General features: G+C 38.4%; 1 protein-coding gene across 7 annotated transcripts in view; it reads right to left on the bottom strand.

Moving 5' to 3' along the window:
• The window catches only part of DDX4 (DEAD-box helicase 4), a 78,666-nt gene that overhangs the window by 17,207 nt on the left and 36,462 nt on the right, over positions 1-24,997 (bottom strand). For 2 of the 7 annotated variants that reach the window (XM_017874203.1, XM_017874201.1), the window contains 11 exons: positions 18,577-18,597; positions 14,355-14,456; positions 13,354-13,434; positions 12,535-12,582; positions 8,807-8,854; positions 8,656-8,703; positions 8,270-8,412; positions 7,480-7,632; positions 6,143-6,297; positions 3,237-3,366; positions 1,715-1,881 (listed from right to left, as the gene is read on the bottom strand). In XM_017874203.1, the coding sequence (XP_017729692.1) occupies positions 1,715-1,881; positions 3,237-3,366; positions 6,143-6,297; positions 7,480-7,632; positions 8,270-8,412; positions 8,656-8,703; positions 8,807-8,854; positions 12,535-12,582; positions 13,354-13,434; positions 14,355-14,456; positions 18,577-18,597 (1,096 nt within the window). The remainder of the gene's footprint in view (positions 1-1,714; positions 1,882-3,236; positions 3,367-6,142; positions 6,298-7,479; positions 7,633-8,269; positions 8,413-8,655; positions 8,704-8,806; positions 8,855-12,534; positions 12,583-13,353; positions 13,435-14,354; positions 14,457-18,576; positions 18,598-24,997) is intronic. The other 5 variants (XM_017874202.1, XM_017874204.1, XM_017874207.1 and 2 more) reach the window with 4 other exon arrangements.

Raw genomic sequence — 24,997 nt, 5'->3', positions numbered from 1 at the left:
ATTAGATAGTTACCAAAGCAAATGGTGGGAATGCAAATACCCCATCTCCAATTGAAAATACTATCCAGGGCAGGGTGCGGTGGCTCATGCCTGTAATCCCAGCACTTTGGGAGGCCGAGGCGGGCAGATCACCTGAGGTCAGGATTCCGAGACCAGCCTGGCCAACATGGTGAAACCCCATCTCTACTAAAAATACAAAAAAAAAAAAAAATTAACCAGGCGTGGTGGCAGGCGCCTGTAATCCCAGCTACTCGGGTGGCTGGGGCAGGAGAATCACTTGAACCCAGGAGATGGAGGTTTCAGTGAGCCAAGATCACACCATTTCACTCCAACCTGGGCGACTGAGCAAGACTTCGTCTCAAATGAAAAAAAAAAAAAAAAAAGAAAGGACAGGAAAGGAAGGAAAGAAGGAAATACTATTCAACTGTTAAGAAATGATTGTTTTATGTATCACTAAGAAAGAAAAATATCCTGCCAATTGATCTAATGCTGTCTTATGAGTTCTATTTTCCCTCAATAAAGAACTCTTTCTTCCTAACTTTACACAAAGATTTACCATATAAAAAATAGATCAATAGCCAGCACCACTATTCAAGGGCTTGGGAATGTTTGATATACTAGCACAGGATCCCATGTAACATTCTATCAAACCAGGGGACCAACTTTAAAGCAAAAGAGGCGTTGGGACAGGCCCATAACCATAGGATTCACAGATAATATATACCGCATCACTCAGAAACTGCCAACCTGAGAGAACACTGGAACTGTCTGCAGAAAAAAAAGTTCAAGGGCCAGTTGGGAGGCAACTCTTTATGAAGACAGGGCATTATCCAACATGACACAGTAATTCTTCAAATCAAATATCTATATATGGTGCATGAGTCTGGGAATTCAGGAAAGCAAGCAATACAGGCCCACCTATCATCATTCTCAATGACCCACTTGGGAAATCTATGCTTCCCATCCCTTCTTGTCCACCAACTTTACGTTCTATAGGTTTTGAGGTCTTGGTTCCCAAAGAGAAAAGTTCCACTAGAGAAAATAGCAAGAGTCCTGCTGAATTACAGATGGTTCCCCACTTACAACAGGGTTACATCCTGATAAACCTATTGTAAGTCCAAAATATCTTAAGTCAAAAATGCAATTAATACCTATGATAAACCATTACAAAGTTGAAAAATCATAAAATCATACATTGAACCACAGGACCATCTGTATAAGCTTCTGTTGTTGCCTGGGCACTTCTGGCTCCTTGAGACAAGGGGCTAAGCAGGAAAAAGAGTCACCATTCCAGTAGGGATGTGTCACCCTAATCTCTGAATTCACTAGAACACATGGTATATAACATGATCTTCAAATATCTGCCAATAATTGGTATATGAATTTTCTATCAAAGCCTCAGTTCTCCCAAATCCTATACATTTAGGTTTGAAAAGAAGGCATAATAATAAAAATAACTTCATTTAGTAAGCACTTATTAAACCCTAGCTGCATTCTATGCAACACACACACACACACACACACACACACACACTTTTTAAATAAAATGTGATGTTAACACAAATTTCTAAAGGTAAACATTTTAGAAATACATCTACTTTTAAACTACCTATATTAAAATCTTCAAGACAAATCTCTAAAATAGGATATTCACATTGCTTCCACTTTGATAAAAGTATGTATATAACCAAATTATTTAAGAAAAAAACTTAACCTTTGAATTTCCTCTGGAAAAGTTGCACTGAACATAAGGGTTTGGCGCTGTTCCTTTGATGGCATTCCTGGGCAAGAAATTAACTTCTTCATTTCTGGACCAAAACCCATATCCAACATGCGATCAGCTTCATCCAAAACTAAATATTTGATCTGTTTGAGACCAATCTTTAAGGATATTTTCAAAGGTAAAAGAGAAAATGCATATTAGTTTATATTAAACTATTCTCCACAATTCCAACTGTTAAAATACTGTGAAGAACAAAGACTAGAAATTGGTGTATAAAATGAGAATTGTTATGCTTAGATATTACTGCATTATTTCAGTTCAATTTTCTGTTATAAAGCATTTTTAAAATTAAGTCTAAAAGAAACCAAACATCTAGATCAACACTGTGCAATAAAACTTTCTGCAATTACTTAAAAGTTCTATTAACTGCACCTTTTTTTTTTTGAGACGGAGTCTTGCTCTGTTGCCCAGGCTGGAGTGCAGTGGCACAAGCTCAGCTCACTGCAACCTCTGCCTCCTGGGTTCAAGTGATTCTCCTGCTTCAGCCTCCCAAGTGGCACATGCCTGTAGTCCCAGTTACTCTGGAGGCTGAAGTGGCTCATGCCTGTAATCCCAGCACTTTGGGAAGCTGAGACGGGCATATCACGAGGTCGGGAGATAAGAGACCCTCCTGGTTAACACAGTGAAACCCCGTCTCTGCTAAAAATACAAACAAAAAAAAATTAGCCAGGCGTGGTGGCAGGCGCCTGTAGTCCCAGTTACTCCGGAGGCTGAGGCAGGAGAATGGCATGAACCCGGGAGGCAGAGCTTGCAGTGAGCTGAGATTGCGCCACTGCACTCCAGCCCGGGTGACTGAGCAAGACTCTGTCTCAGAAAAAAAAAAAGAAAAGACTCTTAACTCAGAAGGACCCTTGAAAGAGTTTTTAAAAAGTGTATCTGGTTCATTAAGGTGAACTGAAAGTACTGATTTAGAGATGTAAAAATGTGGTATATGAATTCCTAAATAAGTACATGGCCCTAAAATCTTTTTAAAGATTTAGAAAATTAACAATCCTGGTTAGTATCATTCCCATGCTTACACAGGAGACAGAATTATTGATGCCACAAAGGGTTTCTTACAGGAGAAGAACTATTTCCCCAAGACATGTATGAAACCAGATAGAAAGTTACTAACTACATTTTTCCCCCAGTGTAGTGGGACATAGAATATGGATTCTGGAACCAGACCCAGATTCTAACATTAGCTCTATACTTACTAGAGCTAACTGAGGGATTTTTAAAATAAATTACATAATCTCAATGAGTTTGTTTTCCCAAGTATAAATTAGAAAACACTATTCCCTGTTGCGATTATCTTGAGAATTATGTAAGAATGCATTCAAAGAATGTGATGGAGGCTAACACATAAATGGTGCTCTAGTAAATACATCTGTCTTTACCTCATTCTTTCCTTTTCCCATACCAAAAAAAAAAGGATCAAATCTCACAACTTCATTATTCCTATATGGCGTACCTTTTCTTTGCCTATGATATCCATCAGTCTTCCAGGAGTAGCACATAATATATTACAGCCTTGTACTATTTGTCGAATTGAATGCCCCAGCTGGGTTCCCCCGTATATAACAACAGCTCTTACACAAGTCCTATTAACAAGAAAACTAAATGTTACTTTCTAGTTATTTAAAAATTAGGCATCTGTTTCTAACAAGATATAAAACAAAATCCAGCTGGGCGCGGTGGCTCAAGCCTGTAATCCCAGCACTTTGGGAGGCCGAGACGGGCAGATCACGAGGTCAGGAGATCGAGACCATCCTGGCTAACATGGTGAAACCCCGTCTCTACTAAAAAATACAAAAAAACTAGCCGGGCGAGGTGGCGGGCGCCTGTAGTCCCAGCTACTCGGGAGGCTGAGGCAGGAGAATGGCGGGAACCCGGGAGGCAGAGCTTGCAGTGAGCTGAGATCCGGCCACTGCACTCCAGCCTGGGCGACAGAGCGAGACTCCATCTCAAAAAAAAAAAAAAAAAAAATCCAAAAAGAAAAAACATTCAACTATCTAAAAAAAATATTAAATTATGGCTGGGTGCAGTGACTCACGCCTGTAATCCCAGCACTTTGGGAGGCCAAGGCAGGCAGATCACCCGAAGTCAGGAGTTTGAGACCAACCTGGCCAACATGGTGAAATCCAGTCTCTACTAAAAATGCAAAAAATTGGCCAAGCATGGTAGCATGCGCCTATAATCCTAGCTACTCAGTGGCTGAGGCAGGAGAATCGCTTGAACCCAGGATGCAGAGGTTGTGGTGAGCCGAGATCCCACCACTCTACTCCAGCCTAGGCAACACAGCGAGTCTCCACCTAAAAAACAAACAAAAAATGTGGTATTTTACTTGATTTTTAAAAAATTACAATACTTTTGGGGGAACAGGTGGTACTTCATTACATGAGTAAGTTATTTAGTGGTGATTTCTGAGACCTTTTACTTGATTTAAAAGCCTGAAAGCAACATGGTACATGAGGATTAGCAAGATATAAACACTGAAATAAGCAATTCATGTTTTTCCAAAAGATCTATCAGGTTTGATATTAAAGTGATTTTGACAAGCATGGAAAAAAAATAAAATCACCTGTGGTGGTTTTAACATACATATACAAATTCTTCAATGTATTTCTTCCTTCAAATATGGATTCCACCTTTCCCCTTCAGTGTGGGCAAGGCTAGCCTCATGAGTGTGCAACCGGTCCAGTCACACAGAGTTCCAAGTTTAGAAGAACCCTGTGCTTCATTTAACGCTCTGCTGTCGCTGCCCTGAAATTTGTAATAATTTTACAACAAAGGACCTGCACTTTCAATTTTGCACTAGTTCCAATTATAACAGCCACTCCTGAGTGGGGTCAAACTTAGTGACTTGCTTCTTACAATGTGGCAGAATGACAATGTGTGACTTTTGGGACTATTTCATAAAAGCTATTACAGCCACCTCTTTGTTCTTACTGATCACTCAATCTAGGGGAAGTCAGTGCCATTTAATCATGCATCCCTATGGAGAGATCCAGTGAAGCCCTCAGATGACTGGCTTGACATCTTGTCTGGTTAACAATCTTGTCAACCAGGATTGGTTGACATCTCGTCTACAATCTCATAAGAAACTCTTAACACAGAAGGTCCCAGCTAAGCCAAGCTGTTCCCCAATTCCTAAGCCCCCCAAATGGTGAGACAGTAAATGTTTATTGTTGAAAGCAACTATGTTTTAAGGGAGTTTGTTAGGCAGCAATAACTAAATGTTGGCGAAAGGTATACTGAAATTGGACTTCTGATACACTGCAGGCACAAATACACATTAATTGCAAGCTTTAAAACAAGTTCCTGCTCTTTAACATTAAAACTGATAAAACTCTATTCTAAGAAAATACTTAAAACAGAAAACTTCTTTTTTTTTTTTTTTTTAAGTCAAGGTCTGTCATCTAGGCTGGAGGGTAGTGGTGCAATCACAGCTTACTGCAGCCTCGACCTCCCAGACTCGGGTAATTCTCCCATCTCTCAGGCTCCCGAGTAGCTGGGACTACAGGGGTGCACCACTACACCTGGCTAATTTTTGTATTTTGGCCTCCCAAAGTGCTAGGATTACAGGTGTAAGCCATCATATCCAGCCAAAACAGAAAAACTATGTAGCAAGATATACATTGCAATTCTGTTTACAATAGCCCCAAGTTAGAAAAAACCTAAATATCCCAGAATAAATAAAATGTATGCACATGGGCAATTTAAGTCATTAAAAATCAGTTCTTATTATGCAATAAGCATTTTCTGTATTATAAAGTTTTATGTAAAAGAATAGGAAATTATTAGAATACCCTGAGTTCATTTTAAATATACATTAAAACTACCAAGAAATAATACCAGTATGTTTGCTATTTTCTACTTCTAATCTTATCTGTTTTTTAAATTAAAATTTTACTTTTTTAGAGACAGCGTCTTGCTGAGTGTGGTGGTGCAATCACAGTTCACTGCAGCCTCAAACTCCTGGACTCAAACAATCCTCCTGCCTCAACCTCCTAAGCTCCTAGGACAACAGGTGTGCATTACCACGTGCTGGCTAGTTATTTTATTTTTTGTAGAGATGGGGTCTCACCATGTTACCCTGGCTGGTCTCGATCTCCTGGCCTCAAGCAGTCCTCCTGCCTGGGCCTCACAAAGCACTGGGATTATAGTCATGAGCCACCAAGTCCAACCTATTAACCTAATTTTTAATAAGCATGTTTCTTTTAAAAAAAGGATTCCATAAACAAGATAATAAAAAATTATACTTTAAGTAATGCTAAAAATTACTTGAGTGCATTATTACTGAGTTCTTCCAAAAGTGAGGGGAAAAAAATCTCTAAAGAAAAAACTATTTTGTGAGTAGCATTCTGATGTACTTACCCAAAAGAAAATTTTCTGGCTTCCAAATAAATCTGGTTGACCAATTCTCGAGTTGGTGCTACAATAAGACACTCTGGTTCCTGCAACTCTTTAAAACGACTGGCAGTGATTCCATCATGCATCATATGAGCCAAAATCGGGAGGAGAAAAGCCGCCTAGAAGTTAAGTTGCCTACTTTACAAACTTATAGCACATCACTTTTATCCCTATGGAAAGCTAATCCTCATGTCCTTATAGCCTTTAGACTCTACTTCCATCCTACTGGGAAATTCAAGATGAAAAATGAAAACAACTTTCATTTCAATGTGTTCTTAACATTTAGGTCTTTATGCTCTTATTATACAATATAAAATTTGGTAAAACTAATCTACCCTATCAAATTTTTTCAGTGTATTTTTAAAAGCATACCCATGAATTCTAAACAGATCAACAACATTAGCCTATTTATAGAGGAAAATAATAAATGTAATTGCTGCAAATCATTACAGTGAACAATTACTCTAAGTTAGTCCTTTTGAGGTCATAAAATCATCACTCAGAATGGATGACAAAAGTGGTCCACAGAGCAAAAACTTAGAAATCATCATTTGTATTACTGAACACATTACCCTTACTGAAGTTACATCTGGCAACAGAAATTTTGTGCTAGAGTTTTCTCATTTAAGCAAATAAGACACTTGCTAAACTTTACCTCCAAAACCATATGTAACACTCTCATCAGCTGCTATACAATATCTGTATTTCCTTACAATTCTACTATGAAGGCTGATTAAGACTAAAATAGTATGACCTCATGGACTCTATGATCAGAGAAATAAGAGTCTCATCTCATGGAGTCGTAATTAACACACAAATTTCCCAGATTAGTCCTAAAACCAACCTGGTCTCATCAGACTTCTTTTATCATTAGCATAACCTGAGGTCACTGAATACTAAGGAATCATGCACAATGCATGTAACTGTTTCTCATTCTTTATCTTTTGACTTCAAGAGTGTACCAGCTATAATACAGAAATTACTTTCTTCCTCTCCCACTGTTTTATAATCTCTGCTTTGACTTTCAGACACTTTGTTTTAGATACTACCATGCTTCAGAAAGAGCTGCACACAGAAAAGATTAAACATCTATAGACTGCAACACTACCCTAGAAATAGTTCAGAATTCTTTCTTTAGAAGTACACAAATCCTAATAAAAATCAGAAGCAAAACCATCAATACTTATGACAGCTCACTGAAACCATCTACAAACCTTCTACTCAAAAGAAAAAACCAAGTTACTAAGGAAGAACCAAAGCTCAAAAAACCTAACAGTTTGGACATGTGGGGAAAGACTTACAGTCTTCCCAGACCCTGTTTGAGCACAAGCCATCAAATCTCGTCCTGCAAGTATGATAGGAATACTGTATTTTTGCACAGGAGTAAGCTTAGTATAACCAGCTTTAGCAATGTTGTTATTCAGTGTCTGACAGAGATTAGCTTCTTCAAAAGTCTGAAAATTTAAAAAAAAGCAGTGATTACATTCTATATATCATATGCAGATCATTTATAAGCATATTTCATTCAAGCTACTTTCCAAGTTCTGTTTAATTCTACTTTATATACTAAAGTGACTTTAGTAACATGCCCCCACTCAAATATTCAAAGCCTGTATATTATAATATAATTTGACAGAATCAGGAAGTATTCCCCACAAATGGTGGTTTTAAAACATTTTTCCTGCCCCTTAAAACCTATGAGATATGAAGAATTCTGCTAGTAATGGCTTGTTCTAAGTATAATTATCAATAGGAGACAGAGGGCTCCCCTCTCAGAAAATCACTGCCCTAAGACACACTTTCTCACAATCTTGGGGAAACATCTTGAATTACTAGGAAAAGTATTATATTAAGGAAGTTTAAATAAAATTCTCATCCCGGTATGGGGAGTAGGGATGAAATCTATTACTCTCTTTTGACATAGCAATTAATTCTATTGTAGATGGTAAGACATCACTCTAAATTTCCAACCTAAAACCTTAGATACGAGAGGTGAAATTTGTGTGTTGATATCAGCTTTACAAACTATATAACGTATTTTAAAAGTAAAGTTTGCTACACAGCCAATACAGAAACAATTAATTCACTGACCAGAATTGCTGGTGGTGCATCATGTCCAGACACTTCCACAAGAATAGTGTCGTATTTGTCAAAGTTTATGCCTGTCTGATAATGTGCAAAGATGGAGTCCTCATCCTCAGGTGGAGGTGGCGGTATGTAGGTCACTTTTGGTCCTTGGAATTTAAATTAAAAACAAAAAAACAAAACGTACATTACAGAGACTAAAAGAAAATGTAAGAGAAAATAGACAAAAATTGACACGATCAAATTTTAAATACTATGGAACTTGCCACTGCTTACCTTTAAAGTTTTCACTACTCAAATTTTTAAAAGATAACTTTGTTTTAAGTAAAATACTTAAGCATTTTATTAAAACACAATATACTCCCATGTGAGTCACATAAACGTTAATATACCTTGAGTATCACTACTTTCTCCTCCTTCTGCTTCTGACTTCCAAGAATCTTAAAGAGAATCAAATAAAAAAAGTATACATGTTTTTTTAAAATTGAAGGGTAAAAGAACTCTCACTACAAAAAGTAAATACCTTGTTTCAGGAAAACTTACTCTTTCCAGAGCCTGTTATTACTTCTTCATTTAAACCTTTGTAACCACCTGTTAAATTCATAAGTGACAATTGGTCAAGATGCAAGGTTGTGCACATCTTTATTTTCGTTGCTTGTCTTCAAAGAGAACAAGTTCTAAAAAACTTTAAATTACCTTCTCACAAATACTTGACACAATTAAATAGAATCTTGTACTTTTTTAGTTTCTGTAGTATTCAAAATGATTTTATGTAGATGAGACTATTATATATTACATTTTGTTTAAGCTGTTATATTTCTTTCCTAATCAGCAAAGGAATGTATTTTCTAAAAGAACCTGTGTTCGGGGGGTGTCCCCAAGACCATCCCCAGTTCAATAATTGCTAGGAGGATTCACCAGACTCAATATAGTCATAGTCATGGTTATGATTTATTAGTGAAAAAATAGGGAGTACAATCAGCAGAAAAAAAGGTGCACAGACCCAGAGAAAACCAGGCACAAGTTTCCAAGTGTCTTCTACTGCAGTTACACAGGATGTGCTTAGTTCTCCCAGCAATGAGCTGTGACAACACATGTAAACTCTACCAGAGAAGAGTATTAGAGACTCAGAAGCTCATTGGAGACTTAGTACCCAGGGTTTTTATTAGGGGCTAATAATGTACTCATCTTCTGCCTGGCACATATCAAATTCCAGACTCCCAGAAGGAAAGCAAATATTCAGCAAAAAACACAATGCACAAATGGTTTAGGCACAATGAGTTGCTCTTACCTATTAGGGTATTGAGAACCCGTCCCAAATCCAAGTTTTCAGATGCTAGCTGTGATGGTTAATTTGTGGTGTCAATTTGATCAGATTAAGGGATACCCAGGTAGCTGATAAAGCATTATTTCTGGGTATGTCTGTGAAGGTGTTTTAGAAGAGACTGGCATTTGTATCAGTGGACAGAGTAGAAGATCGACCCTCATCCAACGTGGGCAGACACCATCCAATAGGCTAGGGGCCAGATAGAACAAAAAGGCAGAGGAAAGGCAAATTTTCTCTCTCTTCTGCAGCTGGGATACCCTTCTTCTCTTGCCCTTGGACGTCAGAACTCCAGGTTCTCTGGCCTTTGGACTCTAGGACTTATACCAGCAATCCCCCGCCCTCTGACTCTGCCCCACCAAGAGGTTCTCAGGTCTTTGGCCCTGAACTGAGAGTTACACTATCAACTTCCCTGGTTCTCATCATTCTCAGCAAACTATCACAAGGACAGAAAACCAAACACCGCATGTTCTCACTCATAAGTGGGAGCTGAACAATGAGAACACATGGACACGAGGAAGGGAATATCGCACACCAGGGTCTGTTGGAAGGTGGGGGACAGGTGCAGGGATAGCATTAGGAGAAATACCTAACGTAAATGATGAGTTGATGGGTGTAGCACACCAACATGGCATATGTATACCTATGTGACAAACCTGCATGTTGTGCACATGTCCCCTAGAATTTACTTTAGTGGTTCCTTTGGACTTGAACTGAACACCACTACTGGTTTCCCTGGTTCTTAGCTTGCAGACAGCCTATCACAGGACTTTCTCAGCCTCCATAATCTCATGAGCCAATGCCTCTAATTAGTTCCTTCTCATCCATCCATCCATCCATCTCCTCCCTCCCTCCTTCCTTTTGGTCTGTCTCTATAGAGAACCCTAACTAATATATACTAGCCAAGGAACAGCCTTTTAAGTAAGATTTTCAATTTCATTTACTGATGAATTTTTGATGAACAATCAGGCCTGTTAACTCCTTTCTATATACTACCTTTCTGATTTTTAGATAACGAGTAATCTGTTGTGCCACTTTTAGGTACTATGACTGCATTAAGTTCAAAAGCTAATTAGATATAACACTTTTTCTACGTGAACTCTAATTTCCTTATCTTGTATGTCCACAGGTCTTGAAATCCTCCTTCATATAGGCTGCGAATATTTGTAGAAGATTTGGTTTAGCTAGTCTTTCATAAACTTTTCCTATATTGAAGAATCCAAGAATCAGCATGGGTTGGGGGAATGTCACTCTGAATACTCTTGGACTAATGATTACTGAGAATCTTCAAATACATCAAGCAAGCTTCACCAATTTACTAGTCTGGAGAGCATTTAAACTTTTATATGACACTGAAGTATTTATACTTTGAAAAAACTTTAAGGTCGGGTGCAGTGGCTCATGCCTGTAATCCTGGCACTTTGGGAGGCCGAGGCGGGCAGATCACCTGAGGTCAGGAGTTTGAGACCAGCCTGGCAAAGGTGAAAGCCCATCTCTACTAAAAATACAAAGATTAGCCAGGTGTGGTGGCAAATGTCTGTAATCCAGCTACTAGGGAGGCTGAGGCAGGAGAATGGCTTGAACCCGGAAGGCGGAGGTTGTAGTGAGCTGAGATCGCGGCACTGCACTCCAGCCTGGGTGACAGAGCGAGATTCTGTCTCAAAAAAGAAAAAAAAAAGTAAAAGAAAAAACTTTAAGAGTACAAAATTATATATTGAGCTAACTTTATCCTTCAGATCAAATCACATAAGTATTCCATAAGAAAAGCGTATGGTTTTGTCAGGCCTCTGAGCCCAAGCCAAGCCATAGCATTCCCTGTGACTTGCAAGTACACGCCCAGATGTCCTGAAGTAACTGAAGAATCACAAAAGAATTGCAAATGCTCTGCCTCGCCTTCACTGATGACATTCCACCACAAAAGAAGTGAAAATGGCTGGTCCTTGCCCTAAGCGATATTATCATCTTGTGAAATTCCTTTTCCTGGCTCATCCTGGCTCAAAAAGCTCCCCTACTGAGCACCTTGTGACCCCCCACTCCTGCCCGCCAGAGAACCCTCCCTTGACTGTAATTTTCCTTTACCTACCCAAATCCTATAAAACGGCCGACCCTTATCTCACTTCGTTGACTCTCTTTTCGGACTCAGCCCGCCTGCACCCAGGTGAAATAAACAGCCATGTTGCTCACACGAATCCTGTTTGGTGGTCTCTTCACACGGACGCGCATGACAGTTTTAATAAGGATTTGTACATATTATATCTTAGTCTTTAACTTCCACACAGCATCCCATTTCGTGATTATTATTTTATTAAACAGTTGTTTTTTATTTTGAGATGGAGTCTTGCTCTGTCACCAGGCTGGAGTGCAGAGGTGTCATCTCAGCTTACTGCAACCTCCACTTCCCAGGTTCAAGCAATTCTCCTGCCTTAGCCTCCTGAGCAGCTGGGACTACAGGCGTGCGTCACCATACCCAGCTAAGTTTTGTATTTTTAGTAGAGATGGGGGTTTCACCATGTTGGCCAGGATGGTCTCGATATCTTGACCTTTTGATCCACCCACCTAAGGCCTCCCAAAGTGCTAGAATTACAGTCATGAGCTACCGTACCTGGACTTAAACAGTGTTTCATTTATGAATTTCAGGTGATTTTCAGTTTTTACTTATTATAAATGACATTTCAGTGAACATCCTTGTACATGTATTTGCAAATACATCTATAGTATATAATTCCTACAATGGAATTGCTGGATCAGAGAGGCAATAACCTGGAGAGTATTAAAGAACTATCTAAAACAGGCTGTGTAAATTTATGCTCCTCACAGTGTACAAAAGTAGTAAGTTACCTTTAACTTCAAAAATTAAATTTGTTTCCAACCAGTGAAGTACAGAAAAAAATTAAATTTGGAATACAATGATTTTAACTTCTTTCAGGTAAACAAAATAAGAACTTACCTCGTTCACTTCCACTGCCACTTCTGCTTTGAGAAGTATCACCATTACCTGCAAGGCATTGTTTTGCAAAATATTTAGATAACACACAGTTGCTACTCAAGCACATAAACCATGTGGTTATTTCTATTCAACAAAGTTATTACTTAGGAATTCCGGTCCTTTAACCCATTCATCTCTTAATTCTAGATTTAACTTTTTTTTTTTTTTTTTTTTTTTGAGGAGTGCAGTGGCACGATCTTGGCTCGCTGCAACCTCCATCTCCCGGGTTCAACCAATTCTTGTGCCTCAGGCACCTGAGTAGCTGGAACTACAGGCACATACCACCATGCCCAGCTAATGTTTGTATTTTTAGTAGAGATGGGGTTCTGCCATGTTGGCCAGGCTGGTCTCGAACTCCTGGCCTCAAGTGATCCACCTGCCTCGGCCTCCCAAACTGCTAGGATTACAGGCATGAGCCACCAGGCCTGGCCTCTAGGTTTAAACGTTAACCTAAACCTCATTTGAACATTTTTCATCAATTGTGTTTTCATTTTCACCTCAAATCACACAAATCATTTTCCCCTAACTCAGAATCCTTTATTCCTCTAGTTAATAATTCACATCTCAAATTAACTGGTAGAAAACACAGAATAAATAATCCACATTGCACAAATTTTATAAGGGAGACAAAACTGTCCACATATTTTTACCTACAGATCTAAAAGCAGAGAAAATCATAAGCCAAACTAATATACTTTAACATATATATTAGGTTTACTAATCCTAGTGCTAAAAACATGTATCAATAATTAATATTCAGTAATAAGTTTTATTTCTCACCTGTGCCACTTAACGCTGGTCTTCTAGAACCAAAAAGGCCACCAGTGCGCTGCATACATTCGTCTGGGTCTAAGTCATTATCTTGATTTGCAGAAAGTAAAATTAGATTATATTACTTTGAAGAAGTTTTTTAATTGTTCAGTAAACAGAAAAAAATCAAGTTATGCTATCAGAAGTTCAAAGATGCAGGGTAAAATAGAAAAATACTATTCTGGTTAAACTAAGTACTGCGCACAGGAATTCTCTACAAATAATGTCCTTCAATGACAAACTACTTCCTCAAAATGTATTTAAAATATTTCATAAATTAGGCCCAGTATTATGCCAAAATATGATACAAGCAAGTTAAATCTCTAGACACTGCCTGAGAAACTTCACATTGCATCATTTCACTACTTATTCTTCAAAGTAGCACCCCTTGCTCCCACTGTTGCCAAATCAAACCTTACCAGTCCTGCACAGTAACCCTTCAAAATCCCTAAACTTCTGTTGGTGACAATTCTCTAATCTGCTACACATCTATTAAATCATTATTACAAATTTATGTTTGTAATCTGTCCTCCTCTGTTTAGAGGCACATACGTTCCAGCAGTGACCTCTGAAGTCAGTACCTTATCTCTAAAAAATGATGGCTGGAAAACTTTAAGGTAGAAAGCCACGTTGGTGAAAGAAGGTATGGGGGGAGGTAGAGCCACATAGAAAGTCACCTGTTTATAAGGTCAGCCATATTATCAAAGCTCTAAAACAATGAATAGTATGTAATATTAAAGAATTGAGTCACTCAAACTTATTTTTTAAATTCATGTATTTCAACCTAACCAATATGCAATTAAATCTGTCTAAAAAATAATGTTATATATAATGTGGGTGATTAACGTGTATTAGTCACTGAGCTAAGCTATTCTCATATAATCCTCATAACAACCTTCTTTGATACATATTTTTTAAAATCATTTTCTTTTTAACAGATGAAGCACATCATTTGCAAATCCACTACTAACTTGGACTTCCTAGACCAAATCCTCCACGGCAACCTCGGAAACTACCTCTTCCACCTCTTCTGGATGTCCCTGAAGCTTCTGAATTATTTCCATCTCGATAGCCTATAATATTAAAACACACACAAGAACAACACAAAACAACAACAAAGAAATCTTGGGGACATGGTCAAATTTAATTTAAGCCTTGAACAGTTCAGTAACTTTAAACAAGTATTTTAAGGCATTGTTATCAAAAAGAAATGACATTTTGACCTATAAATGTTCAACTTTACTAATATAAATAGATATGGCTACAATTTTAAAACCTCATTGCTTGCTTTGAGAATCGAGTTTAAAATCACCTAAAGGAAAAGTGGCACTTGAATTAAAACATTAAAAGTCACCAAAACTGCACCATTAACTGGATTTCCACAATACACAAAAGAATTAAATAAATCCTAGACTTCTATTTGCTCCATATAGAATATAGTAAACATCTTACTCAAAGCATAGACATGCAGACACATATAAAGTCTGATTTCCAGGTACAAACAATTTTTAATTGAATTGAATACCAAAAGATTAGTAGAAACAGTTCAAGTAAAATTTAATTGCACATAGGGCAGACTCATAGGGCAGAAACAAATTAATGCAAAACCAAAGCGTCAACTGGGCAGGAAATAGAGACTGTTCAGTTTGTAAACTTGTAACTATTTACACCTAAAGAGAATGATGAATAAAGAGAAATTCTATATATGCTATTTCTGAATATTAGAGTATACGTATTTTAAAACCTATTTAAAAATGAAACAAAACTCTTCAAAAAATTTATTTTCTGGAAACTTTTCTGTAAAGGTATAAGTTATTTTCATGAAAGTAAAAGAACATATAACACATATATAAATTAAAAATATAATAAAATGAAAGCTTATCTCCACTGCCCAGCTTAAGACTAAAATGTTTCCAATATATTTGCAGCCTGTGTTTTTCTTTGGCCCTCTGCTTCTCTTCTCCCTAAGCACTCCTTCCAACTAACATCCAACCAGCCAATATCCTGAATAGTTTCTCATTTCCTCGCTCTTAATTTCATCAGCTACGTACAAAGCCTTAAGCAACATATTAGCATTATGTTAGAGTTTTATGTAATGGAACTAAAACATACTCTTCTTCCACATCTTTTTTTTTTTTTTTTTTTTTTTGAGATTAAGTCTCACTCTGTCACCCAGGCTGGAGTGCAGTGGCGTGATCTCGGCTCACTGCAACCTCTGCCTCTAGAGTTCAAGCAATTCATCCTGTCTCAGCCTCCCGAGTAGCTGGGATTACAGGCGTGCACCACCATACCCAGCTAATTTTTGTATTTTTAGTAGAGACAGGGTTTCACCATGTTAGCCAGGATGGTGTCGATCTCTTGACCTCAGGTGATCTGCCCACCTCAGCCTCCCAAAGTGCTGGGATTACAGGTGTGAGCCATTGTGCCTGGCCCCACGTCTTTTTCCTTTTATTCAACTTTGTTGATGTATGAAACTACTGCATTCACTTTTACTGCTGAACACTCTATTGTATCTGTTTCTATTTCACTTACGTATATTACCTTTTTTATTTCTGAGTTTTCTCCCTTCTCTTTTAACTACTTAGCTTGAACACTTAACTCATTCTTTTTTCTGAGAAAAGAAATATTTAAACTATTTTCAATCTAGTCTTCTTCCTACAAAGCTGTCCTACTAGATTTCCTCTATTAGCAAGTTTTACATTTTATCCTTTCTCTAATGCATTTAAGGCTATAAAATTTCCTCTAAGAGGCAGCTGCTTTAGCTATATCCTCAGAGTTTTCCTGTGTTCTGTTCTTACTGTTATTAAATTCTAAATATTTCAGGATTTCCATATGAACTGTTATTCATAAACTAAGAAATTCAGTTTCCAAATCATGAAGGTTAGACTTATTGATTTCTACTTTTATTTTAATAAGAGAACATGACTGATGATATATCTATGGTATATTTTTGGCCTTAAAAGATGATTAAATTGTACATATTTTCCATATATGCTGGAAAAATACGTGATTTATAATTTTAGAGTATATGATTCCAAACAAATATTAAATCAAGCTGAGTAAGTGGCATTCAGATCTTCTATATTCTTACTAATGTCTATTCTGCTGTCTCAACTTACTAGGATTTGCAAAATTTTCCTTATGTCTATTTTTCTTTGTCCATCTTAGTATATTGTTAGATTCGAACTATGTTCGGAACTGTAATGTCTTCCTGATGAATTTCTTTATCCTTAATAATTCTACTTTACAGTATACTTTGTCTCCTATTTCTATACCAGCTTTGAGTTATTGAACACTTTTTTCTTTTTACTTTATTATTTTTTTTTTAAGTTTCAGGGTACATGTGCAGGATGTGCAGGTTTGTTACATAGGTAAACGTGTGCTATGGTAGTTTGCTGCACCTATCAACCCATCACCTACGTATTAAGCCCAGCATGCATTAGCTCTTTTCCCTAATATTCTCTCCCCGCTGCCTGCCCTTCCCCAACACCTACAGCACCTGGTGGTATTCCCAGGCAGTCCCCCATCCAAGTACTAACCAGGCCCAACTCTGCTTACCTTCCAAGATCAGAAGAGCTCGGGCACGTTCAGGGTGGTACGGCCGTAGACATTTTTTAATTTAAAAAAAAAGTTTTTTTGTAAAGACGAGATCTAGTTACTCAGGCTGGCCTTGAATTCCTGGCCTCAAGAGATTCCTCCCATGTTGGCCTGCCAAAATGCTAGGCTTACAGGCATGAGACACCATGCCTGACCTCTTGACTTTCAACCCCATACCGAAATATGCTTACCTATATTATAATTACTGATATATGGATCTTTTATTTCTACCATCTTTGTGTTTTCTCTTTACTGAGTTTTTTCAATGCTTTTTGTTCTCCTTTCTGTTCTGTTTTCCCCAAATGGTAAGCTATGTATTTTATTTTTTGCCTATTTTCACCATGGATATTTAGTAAATATTTAAACTATTTTCAGTCTAGCTTCCTTCCTACAAAGCTCTGTCCTTCTATTGGATTTCCTGCATTAGCAAGTTACATATTTTATCTTATCCCTTCTCTGATTACTCTTCAATTATACTTAAGAAATATGTTTCCTTCCAACTGAGCTGGCAAGAATTTAAGTCTTTTCATTTGCTAGTATTTTAGTTCACTTTTGTTTCTAGAACCCCTAAATTAATAGTCATTATTGCTAGCTTATTTAGTCAATACTTACTTAAGTTTACCAATAGGTTTATCTGTTTTACAATTTTTATCTTTTCTTCGCTCATTATTGCTTCGTTTCCTATGCCTTTCTTCCTGCAATCAGTTGTCTTACTACTGTATACAATTTAGTAGTTCTTACTCAACAGTCTGAGAGTATTAAACACAATTTTTATCTGAATGGCATTATTTCTCCCTGGCACCTAATTATCTGAATATACTTATTTGGGTTCAGAGCTATTCTCCTTCAGCATTCTGAATATACTATACTATTACATTCTGACATCTACCTTTACTGAAGAAAATTCTGTTGTGAATACAATGTTCTTCTAAAGGCGAATCTACCTTTTTTCTCCAGTAGTTTTATAGGTTTTAAAACTATAATTTCAATACATGCATAAGGGTATAAATTTTTTTTTTTTTTTTTTTTTGAGACGGAGTCTCGCTCTGTCACCCAGGCTGGAGTGCAGTGGCCGGCTCTCAGCTCACTGCAAGCTCCGCCTCCCGGGTTCACGCCATTCTCCTGTCTCAGCCTCCCGAGCAGCTGGGACTACAGGCGCCCGCCTCGTCGCCCGGCTAGTTTTTTGTATTTTTTAGTAGAGACGGGGTTTCAGCGTATTAGCCAGGTTGGTCTCGATCTCCTGACCTCGTGATCCGCCCGTCTCGGCCTCCCAAAGTGCTGGGATTACAGGCTTGAGCCACCGCGCCCGGCCTCAAGGGTATAAATTTTTAAATTTAATTTGCTGAGGACTCTTGTGCCTCCCTAACTCTGGAAAAGTCTCATCTCTTCTCTTTGAATATTCTTCTTTCCTCTCCTTCTCCCATTTTCTGGCCTCTCCTCAGGAGTCAGTCATATGTTGGGCCACAGGTCTTCTTCTATCTTCCATACCTTATTTATTAACTGCTCTCACTCGTGTTTTCCATTTCCAAGTTTAGAGAATTTCCACAGATCTATCTTTGGATTAATTCATTCTCTTCATCTGTGTTTAATCTTTACCTTTAGTCACTCTGTTCTTTTCTGTAAATTTCAAAAAAATTCAAATTGAGCCCTTTTCTTTTTTTTTTTTTTTTTTGTTTTTTGAGACAGAGTCTCGTTCTGTCACCCAGGCTGGAGTGCAGTGGCGTGAACTCAGCTCACTGCAACCTCCACCTCCTGGGTTCAAGTGATTCTCCTGCCTCAGACTCTGAGTAGCCAATATCCTGAATAGTTTTTCATTTCCTTGCTCTTAATTTCATTGCCTGCACCACCACGCCCACTTAATTTTTGTATTTTTAGTAGAGATGGGGTTTTAACACGTTGGCCAGGCTAGTCTCAAACTCCTGACCTCAGGTGATACACCCGCTTCGGCTTCCCAAAGTGCTGGGATTACAGGTGTGCGTCACTGTGCCCGGCCAACATTAACATATTTTCTTAAAGTAACATGAGTCCTTCCAGAGGGTATAGTCTGCATTTCATAAGGGACAGCTGACAATATCTTGTAACTCTTAAAGATGTTTGGTGACATCTTCACAAAGAAATTAGCTTATAAATCATCTAACCTTTGTATAAAAGATAAGTGAACATCTTTTATTCACTTTTTAAAAAGTACTTACCAGATAGTTATATTTCTACATACTAACAAATAAAATGAAAATGTTAAAATGATATGTATCACTGACATCAGCAAAAATGGCCAAGTAAGGAACTCCAAATTCCACTACTCCAAAAAGGCAAGGAAAAAAATGGGCAAGAACTGTCAGAATTAACTTTTTCCAAACTCTAGAAATGAATCAAAGGCTTGAAGCAACCCAGGGAATATTTGTTCAGTCAAGGCTGACTGTTGGTAAGAACAGCAAATTCTGCAGCATTTTAACTTACCCAGTTCCATCTCTCGGCAACTCAACTTGTAAGTATATAACCAAAAGATTTGAAAACAGGGACTCAAACAGATAACTGTAGGTGAATGTTCATAGAGGACTTACTCACAATAGTTGGAAAGAAGAAACAATCCAAGTGTCCATCAATAGATGAATGGATAAATAAAATGTGGTAAATACATTATATTATTCAACCATTAAATGTAGTTTTGATGCATGCTACATCATGGATGAACACTGAAAACAAGATGCTAAATAAAATAGCCAAATACAACAGGACAAATAATGTATGATTCCACTTGTAATGAAATACCTAAAACAGACAAATTTCATAGAGAACATGGAATAGAGGTTACCAAAGACCAGGGTTAAGGGAGTATACAGGGAATTGTTGTCTAATGGTGCACAAAGTTTCTGTTTGGGTGATGATAGTGATGACAGAATACTGTGCACTTAAAGGCAAGAATTATACACTTAAGAATAGTTAATATGGAAAATGTTATGTTATAGAGATCTTACCACAAAAAAAAAAAAAAAAAAAAAGCTGAAAATACCCCAAGTTACATGAAAACTATTAATCTATAAATCCAAGAAACTCAACTCCAAGGAGGGTAAACCCAAAAAGATACACATCTAGATACATTAATATAAAACATCAACAAATGGTGCTAGAACAACTGGGTAACCATATGCAAAAGAATTTGGACCCCCACCCCACACCATCTATAAAAATGAACTCAAAATGCATCAAAGACTTAAGTGTAAGGACTAAAACTATAAAATTCTTAGAAGGAAACAAAGGAAAAAATCTGCCTGACTCTGGATTAGGCAACAGTTTTCTAGTTATAATACCTAAAGAACAAAAAAAGATAAACTGGGTTGGATAAAAATTTAAAATTTTAGTGTTTCAAAGGGTACCATCAAGAAAAGGAGGCCGGGCGCGGTGGCTTATGACTGTAATCCCAGCACTTTGGGAGGCTGAGGCGGATGGATCACGAGCTCAGGAGATCGAGACCATCCGTCTCTATTAAAAACACAAAAAATCAGCTGGGCATGGTGGCAGGTGCCTGTAGTCCTAGCTGCTGGGGAGGCTGAGGTAGGAGAATGGGGTGAACCCAGGAGGCGGAGTTTGCAGTGAGCCAAGATTGCGCCACTGCACTCCAGCCTGGGCGACACAGTGAGACTCCGTCTCAAAAAGGAAAAGACAACCCACAGGAGGTTATTAAACATTTGCAAGCCAGATGCAGTGGCTCATGCCTATAATCCTAGCACTTTGGAAGGCCAAGATGGGAGAACTGCTTGAGCCCAGGAGTTTGAGACAAGCCTAGACAACATAGTGAGACCCCATCCCTACAAAAAATAAAAAAACTAGCTGGGCATAGTGGCACACGCCTATAGTCCCAGCTACTCAGGAGGCTGAGGTGGGAGGACTGCTTGAGACCAGGAGGTTGAGGCTGTCATGAACCATGACCGTGCCACTGCACCCCAAAGTCTGGGTAACAGAGCGAGACTCTGTCTCAAAAAAAAAAAAAAATTAGACAAATTAAAAAAATAAACATTTGCAAATCATGTAGCTGATGATACTCATATTGAGAATATATAAATCTTAAAACATAAAAAGACAACCCAATTGTTGAAATGAATGAAGGATCTGAACAGACATTTCTCCAAAGATATACAAATGGTCAATAAGCACATGAAAAGCTGCTCAACATCATAGTCATCAAAAAATGCAATCAAAACAACAATAAGGGCTGGGCACTGTGGCACACACGCCTGTAATCCCAGCACTTTGGGAGGCTGAGGCAGGCAGATTGCTTGAACTCAGGAGTTCCAGATCAGCCTGGGCAATATAGTGGAACCCCATCTCTACAAAAAATACAAAAATTAGCTGAGTGTGGTAGTACATGCCTGTAGTCCCAGCTACACAGGGGGTTGAGGTGGAAGGATTATTTGAGCCCAGGAGGTTGAGGCTGCAGTGAGCCAAGATCGTGACAGAGCCCTCCAGCCTGGGTGAGAGTGAGACCCTGTCTCAAAAAAACAAAAAATCCATAATGAGATACCACTTCACACTCAGTAGAATGGCTATATTGAATAAAACACCAGTAACAACTAGTATTGGTGGATGTGGAGAAACAGAACCCTTATAACACTGAGGGTGGGAATATAAAATGGTACAGCTGCTATAGAAAATAATTTCGCAGTTCCTCAAAAAGTTCAACATTAAGAGTTTAGCATATGACACAGCAATTCCACTCCTAAGTATATACTCCAGAAAAATGAAAACATAGGTTCACACAAAAACTTGTACACAAATGAATATAGCAGCATTAGCCATGATAGCCCAAAAGTAGAAACAACTCATTCATCAGCTGAAGAATAAACAAATATGATATAACCACACAATGGTAGAGCCCTCATGAATGGAATTAGTGTTCTTATAAATGAAGCACAAGAGAGCTGCCTGGCTTTATCCACCATGTGAGAAAACAGAGAGAAGACATCATCTATGAACCAGGAAATGGTTCCTCACCAGACAATGAATCTGCTGGTGCCTTGATCTCGGACTTCTGGCTCTCCAGAAATGTGAGAAATAAATTTCTGTTGTTTACAAGCTACCCAGTTTATAGTATTTTGTTATAGCAACCCAAATTAAGATAGTTTTTTCTTCTGGAAATTGATTAAGCTGATTCTAAAAATCACACAGGAATGTAAAGGACTAAAAATAACAGGCAATCTTGAGGTTTTCATTTGTTTTGTGTTGCTCTAAAGGGATACCTGAGAGTAGATAATTAACGGGAAAAAAAAAAAAGTTTATTTGGCTCACAATTTGATATCTGAAAATGTTCAAGATTGGGTATCTGGTAAGAGCCCCAGGCTGCTTCCACCCATGGCTGAAGGTGAAAGGGAGCTGGTGTGTTCAGAAATCATATGATGCAGAGGAAGTAGAGGGTACCAGGCCCTTTTTAACAACGAGCTCTCAAGGGAACTAATAGGGAACACATTCAACACCCCCGCAAGGAAAACAGGTCTATTCATGAGGGATCTGCGCCCCATGACCCAAACGCCTCCCATTAGACCCTACCTCCCACTCTGGGAATCAAATTTCAACATGAGAAGGACAAACATCCAAACCACAGCCCTTGAAAAACAAGCACTTGAAAGACTTACAATGCCAGTATCAGGACCTATTATGAAATCACAGTAATTAGATTATGGGGCAATGGTACAAAAATAGAAAAACTGACCAATGGAATAAAACCTAGAGAAACAGATACAGATACATAAGCCACCTAATTTAGGACAAAGACAGCCCTGTAGTGCAGAGTGGAAGGGACAGTCTTTTCAACAAGTGATACTAGGTCAACTGAACATCTATATGGAAAAAAAATGTATATTGATTCCTACATTACATACAAAAATAAACTCCAGATTAATGCCAATTACTTATTTTTTTTAGATGGAGTCTCTCTCTGTCACCCAGGCTGGAGTGCAGTGGCGCAATCTCAGCTCACTGCAACCTCCGCCTCCCAGGTTCAAGCGATTCTTCTGCCTCAGCCTCCGGAGTAGCTGGGACTACAGGAGTGTGCCCGGCTAATTTTTGTATTTTTAGTAGAGATGGGGTTCACCATATTAGCCAGGCTGGTCTCAAACTCCTGACCTCAAGTGATCTGCCCGCCTCAGCTTTCCAAAGTACTGGCATTACAGGCATGAGCCAATGCGCCTGGCCTATCTGTATGAACTGTTCTTGCAACTTTTAAGTTTTAAATCATTTACAAATAAAAAGGTAAAAGTAAAGATACTCAACAGAAAAACGGGCAAATGACAAAAGATGTCCAGATGTCAAAATGGCCAATAAACATAAGTGCTCCATATTCCATTAGTCCAAAAATATAGAAATACATAATGAGAACACCACCACACAACCAGCAGAAAGGTTAAAATGAGAGAAAAATAAAATACCAGGCATTGGTTAGAATGTGAAAGTGTATCTTAGTTTAAACGCTGAAAACATTTGACAACATTATTAAAGCCAAAAATATATATAGCCTATGACCTAGCAATTCTTCTTCTGAGTATGTACTAATGACACCCAAAAGAATACTAGAATGTTTACAGAAGCACTTTCATAATGGCCCCAAACTGGAGGTAATCCAAATACCTATCATTAATAGAACAACAGTAAAACAAAAGAATACTAAATAGTAATAATGATCTACAACTGCAACAAACACACTAAGAAGGTAAACATAAAACACTACATATGATATGATTCCATTTATATCAAGTATAAAAATAGACAAAATTATTGTTTGCTGTTAGAAGGCTTAATAGAGGTTTTAGGGGTAATGAGTAATTAGTGAGTAAAAAATGAACATGAAAAGGGGTTTTTGAGGTGCTAGTAATTTGTATTTCATGACCTGAAGGCTGGTGAACACACTGAACTCAAGTGAGTTCAGTTTGTGAAATATAATTGAGCTATACATTTACGGTATGTGTACCTGTCTACATATTTTAATACAAACATATACACACACATGTATTTTCTAAGCGACCACTATATGCAGTCTTCCTATCCTCAAATGTATACATCTACAGAGAATGGGAATCAGGGATACCCTGAAAAATAGCTGTGTCCCTGCTAATTATCCTACACTAATCTATAATCTAATTATCCTACACTTGCTACAGGACCAAGCACATAGAGCTGCAAATGGTTTCGACTGCCTCATTTAAGTATGAATTAAATTGATTTAAAGTACATGTTAATAGTACAAAAGATATTCACTGGTCTGAAGAAAAAAATTTCAAATATGAGCTATGTTTTAGGAACATTAAGTGCCAAAAATTGCTTGTTAAAAAAAATACGGTAAAAGATGAGTCTTGTTTTTTCTTAGCTTAACTTTCTCCCCACCACCACCCCTCTCCATAATTACCGTAAGAAGTAATTAAGGAGACAGTCTTCTCTCATTCTGAAATCCACAAGTCCTACCTTCACTAGGGAGGGCCCAATTCAGCCAACTACCTACCTAATGGGCAAAGGAAAAGAATGTCACCGAAGATGGCCGAATAGGAACAGCTCCAGTCTCCAACTCCCAGCACGAGCGACACAGAAGACCGGTGATTTCTGCATTTTCAACTGAGGTACTGGGGTCATCTCACTGGGGAGTGCTGGACAACCGGTGCTGGTCGGCTGCTGCAGCCCGACCAGCGAGAGCTGAAGCAGGGCGAGGCACTGCCTCACCTGGGAAGCGCAAGGGGGAAGGGAATCCCTTTTCCTAGCCAGGGGAACTGAGACACACAACACCTGGAAAATCGGGTAATTCCCACCCCAATACTGCGCTTTAAGCAAATGGGCACACCAGGAGATTATACCCACACCTGGCCGGGAGGGTCCCACGGCCACGGAGCCTCCCTCATTGCTAGCACAGCACTCTGCGATCTAACCGAAACGGCAGCAGCGAGGCTGGGGGAGGGGCGCCCGCCATTGCTGAGGCTTAAGTAGGTAAACAAAGCCGCTGGGAAGCTCGAACTGGGTGGAGCTCACAGCAGCTCAAGGA

This window comes from Rhinopithecus bieti, unplaced genomic scaffold, assembly GCF_001698545.2.
Source record: "Rhinopithecus bieti isolate Rb0 unplaced genomic scaffold, ASM169854v2 scaffold_6513, whole genome shotgun sequence".
In the NCBI taxonomy this organism is placed as follows: Eukaryota; Metazoa; Chordata; class Mammalia; order Primates; family Cercopithecidae; genus Rhinopithecus; species Rhinopithecus bieti.
Note: the sequence above shows the minus strand (reverse complement) of the source record. Positions and strands in the feature narration are given on the sequence as shown.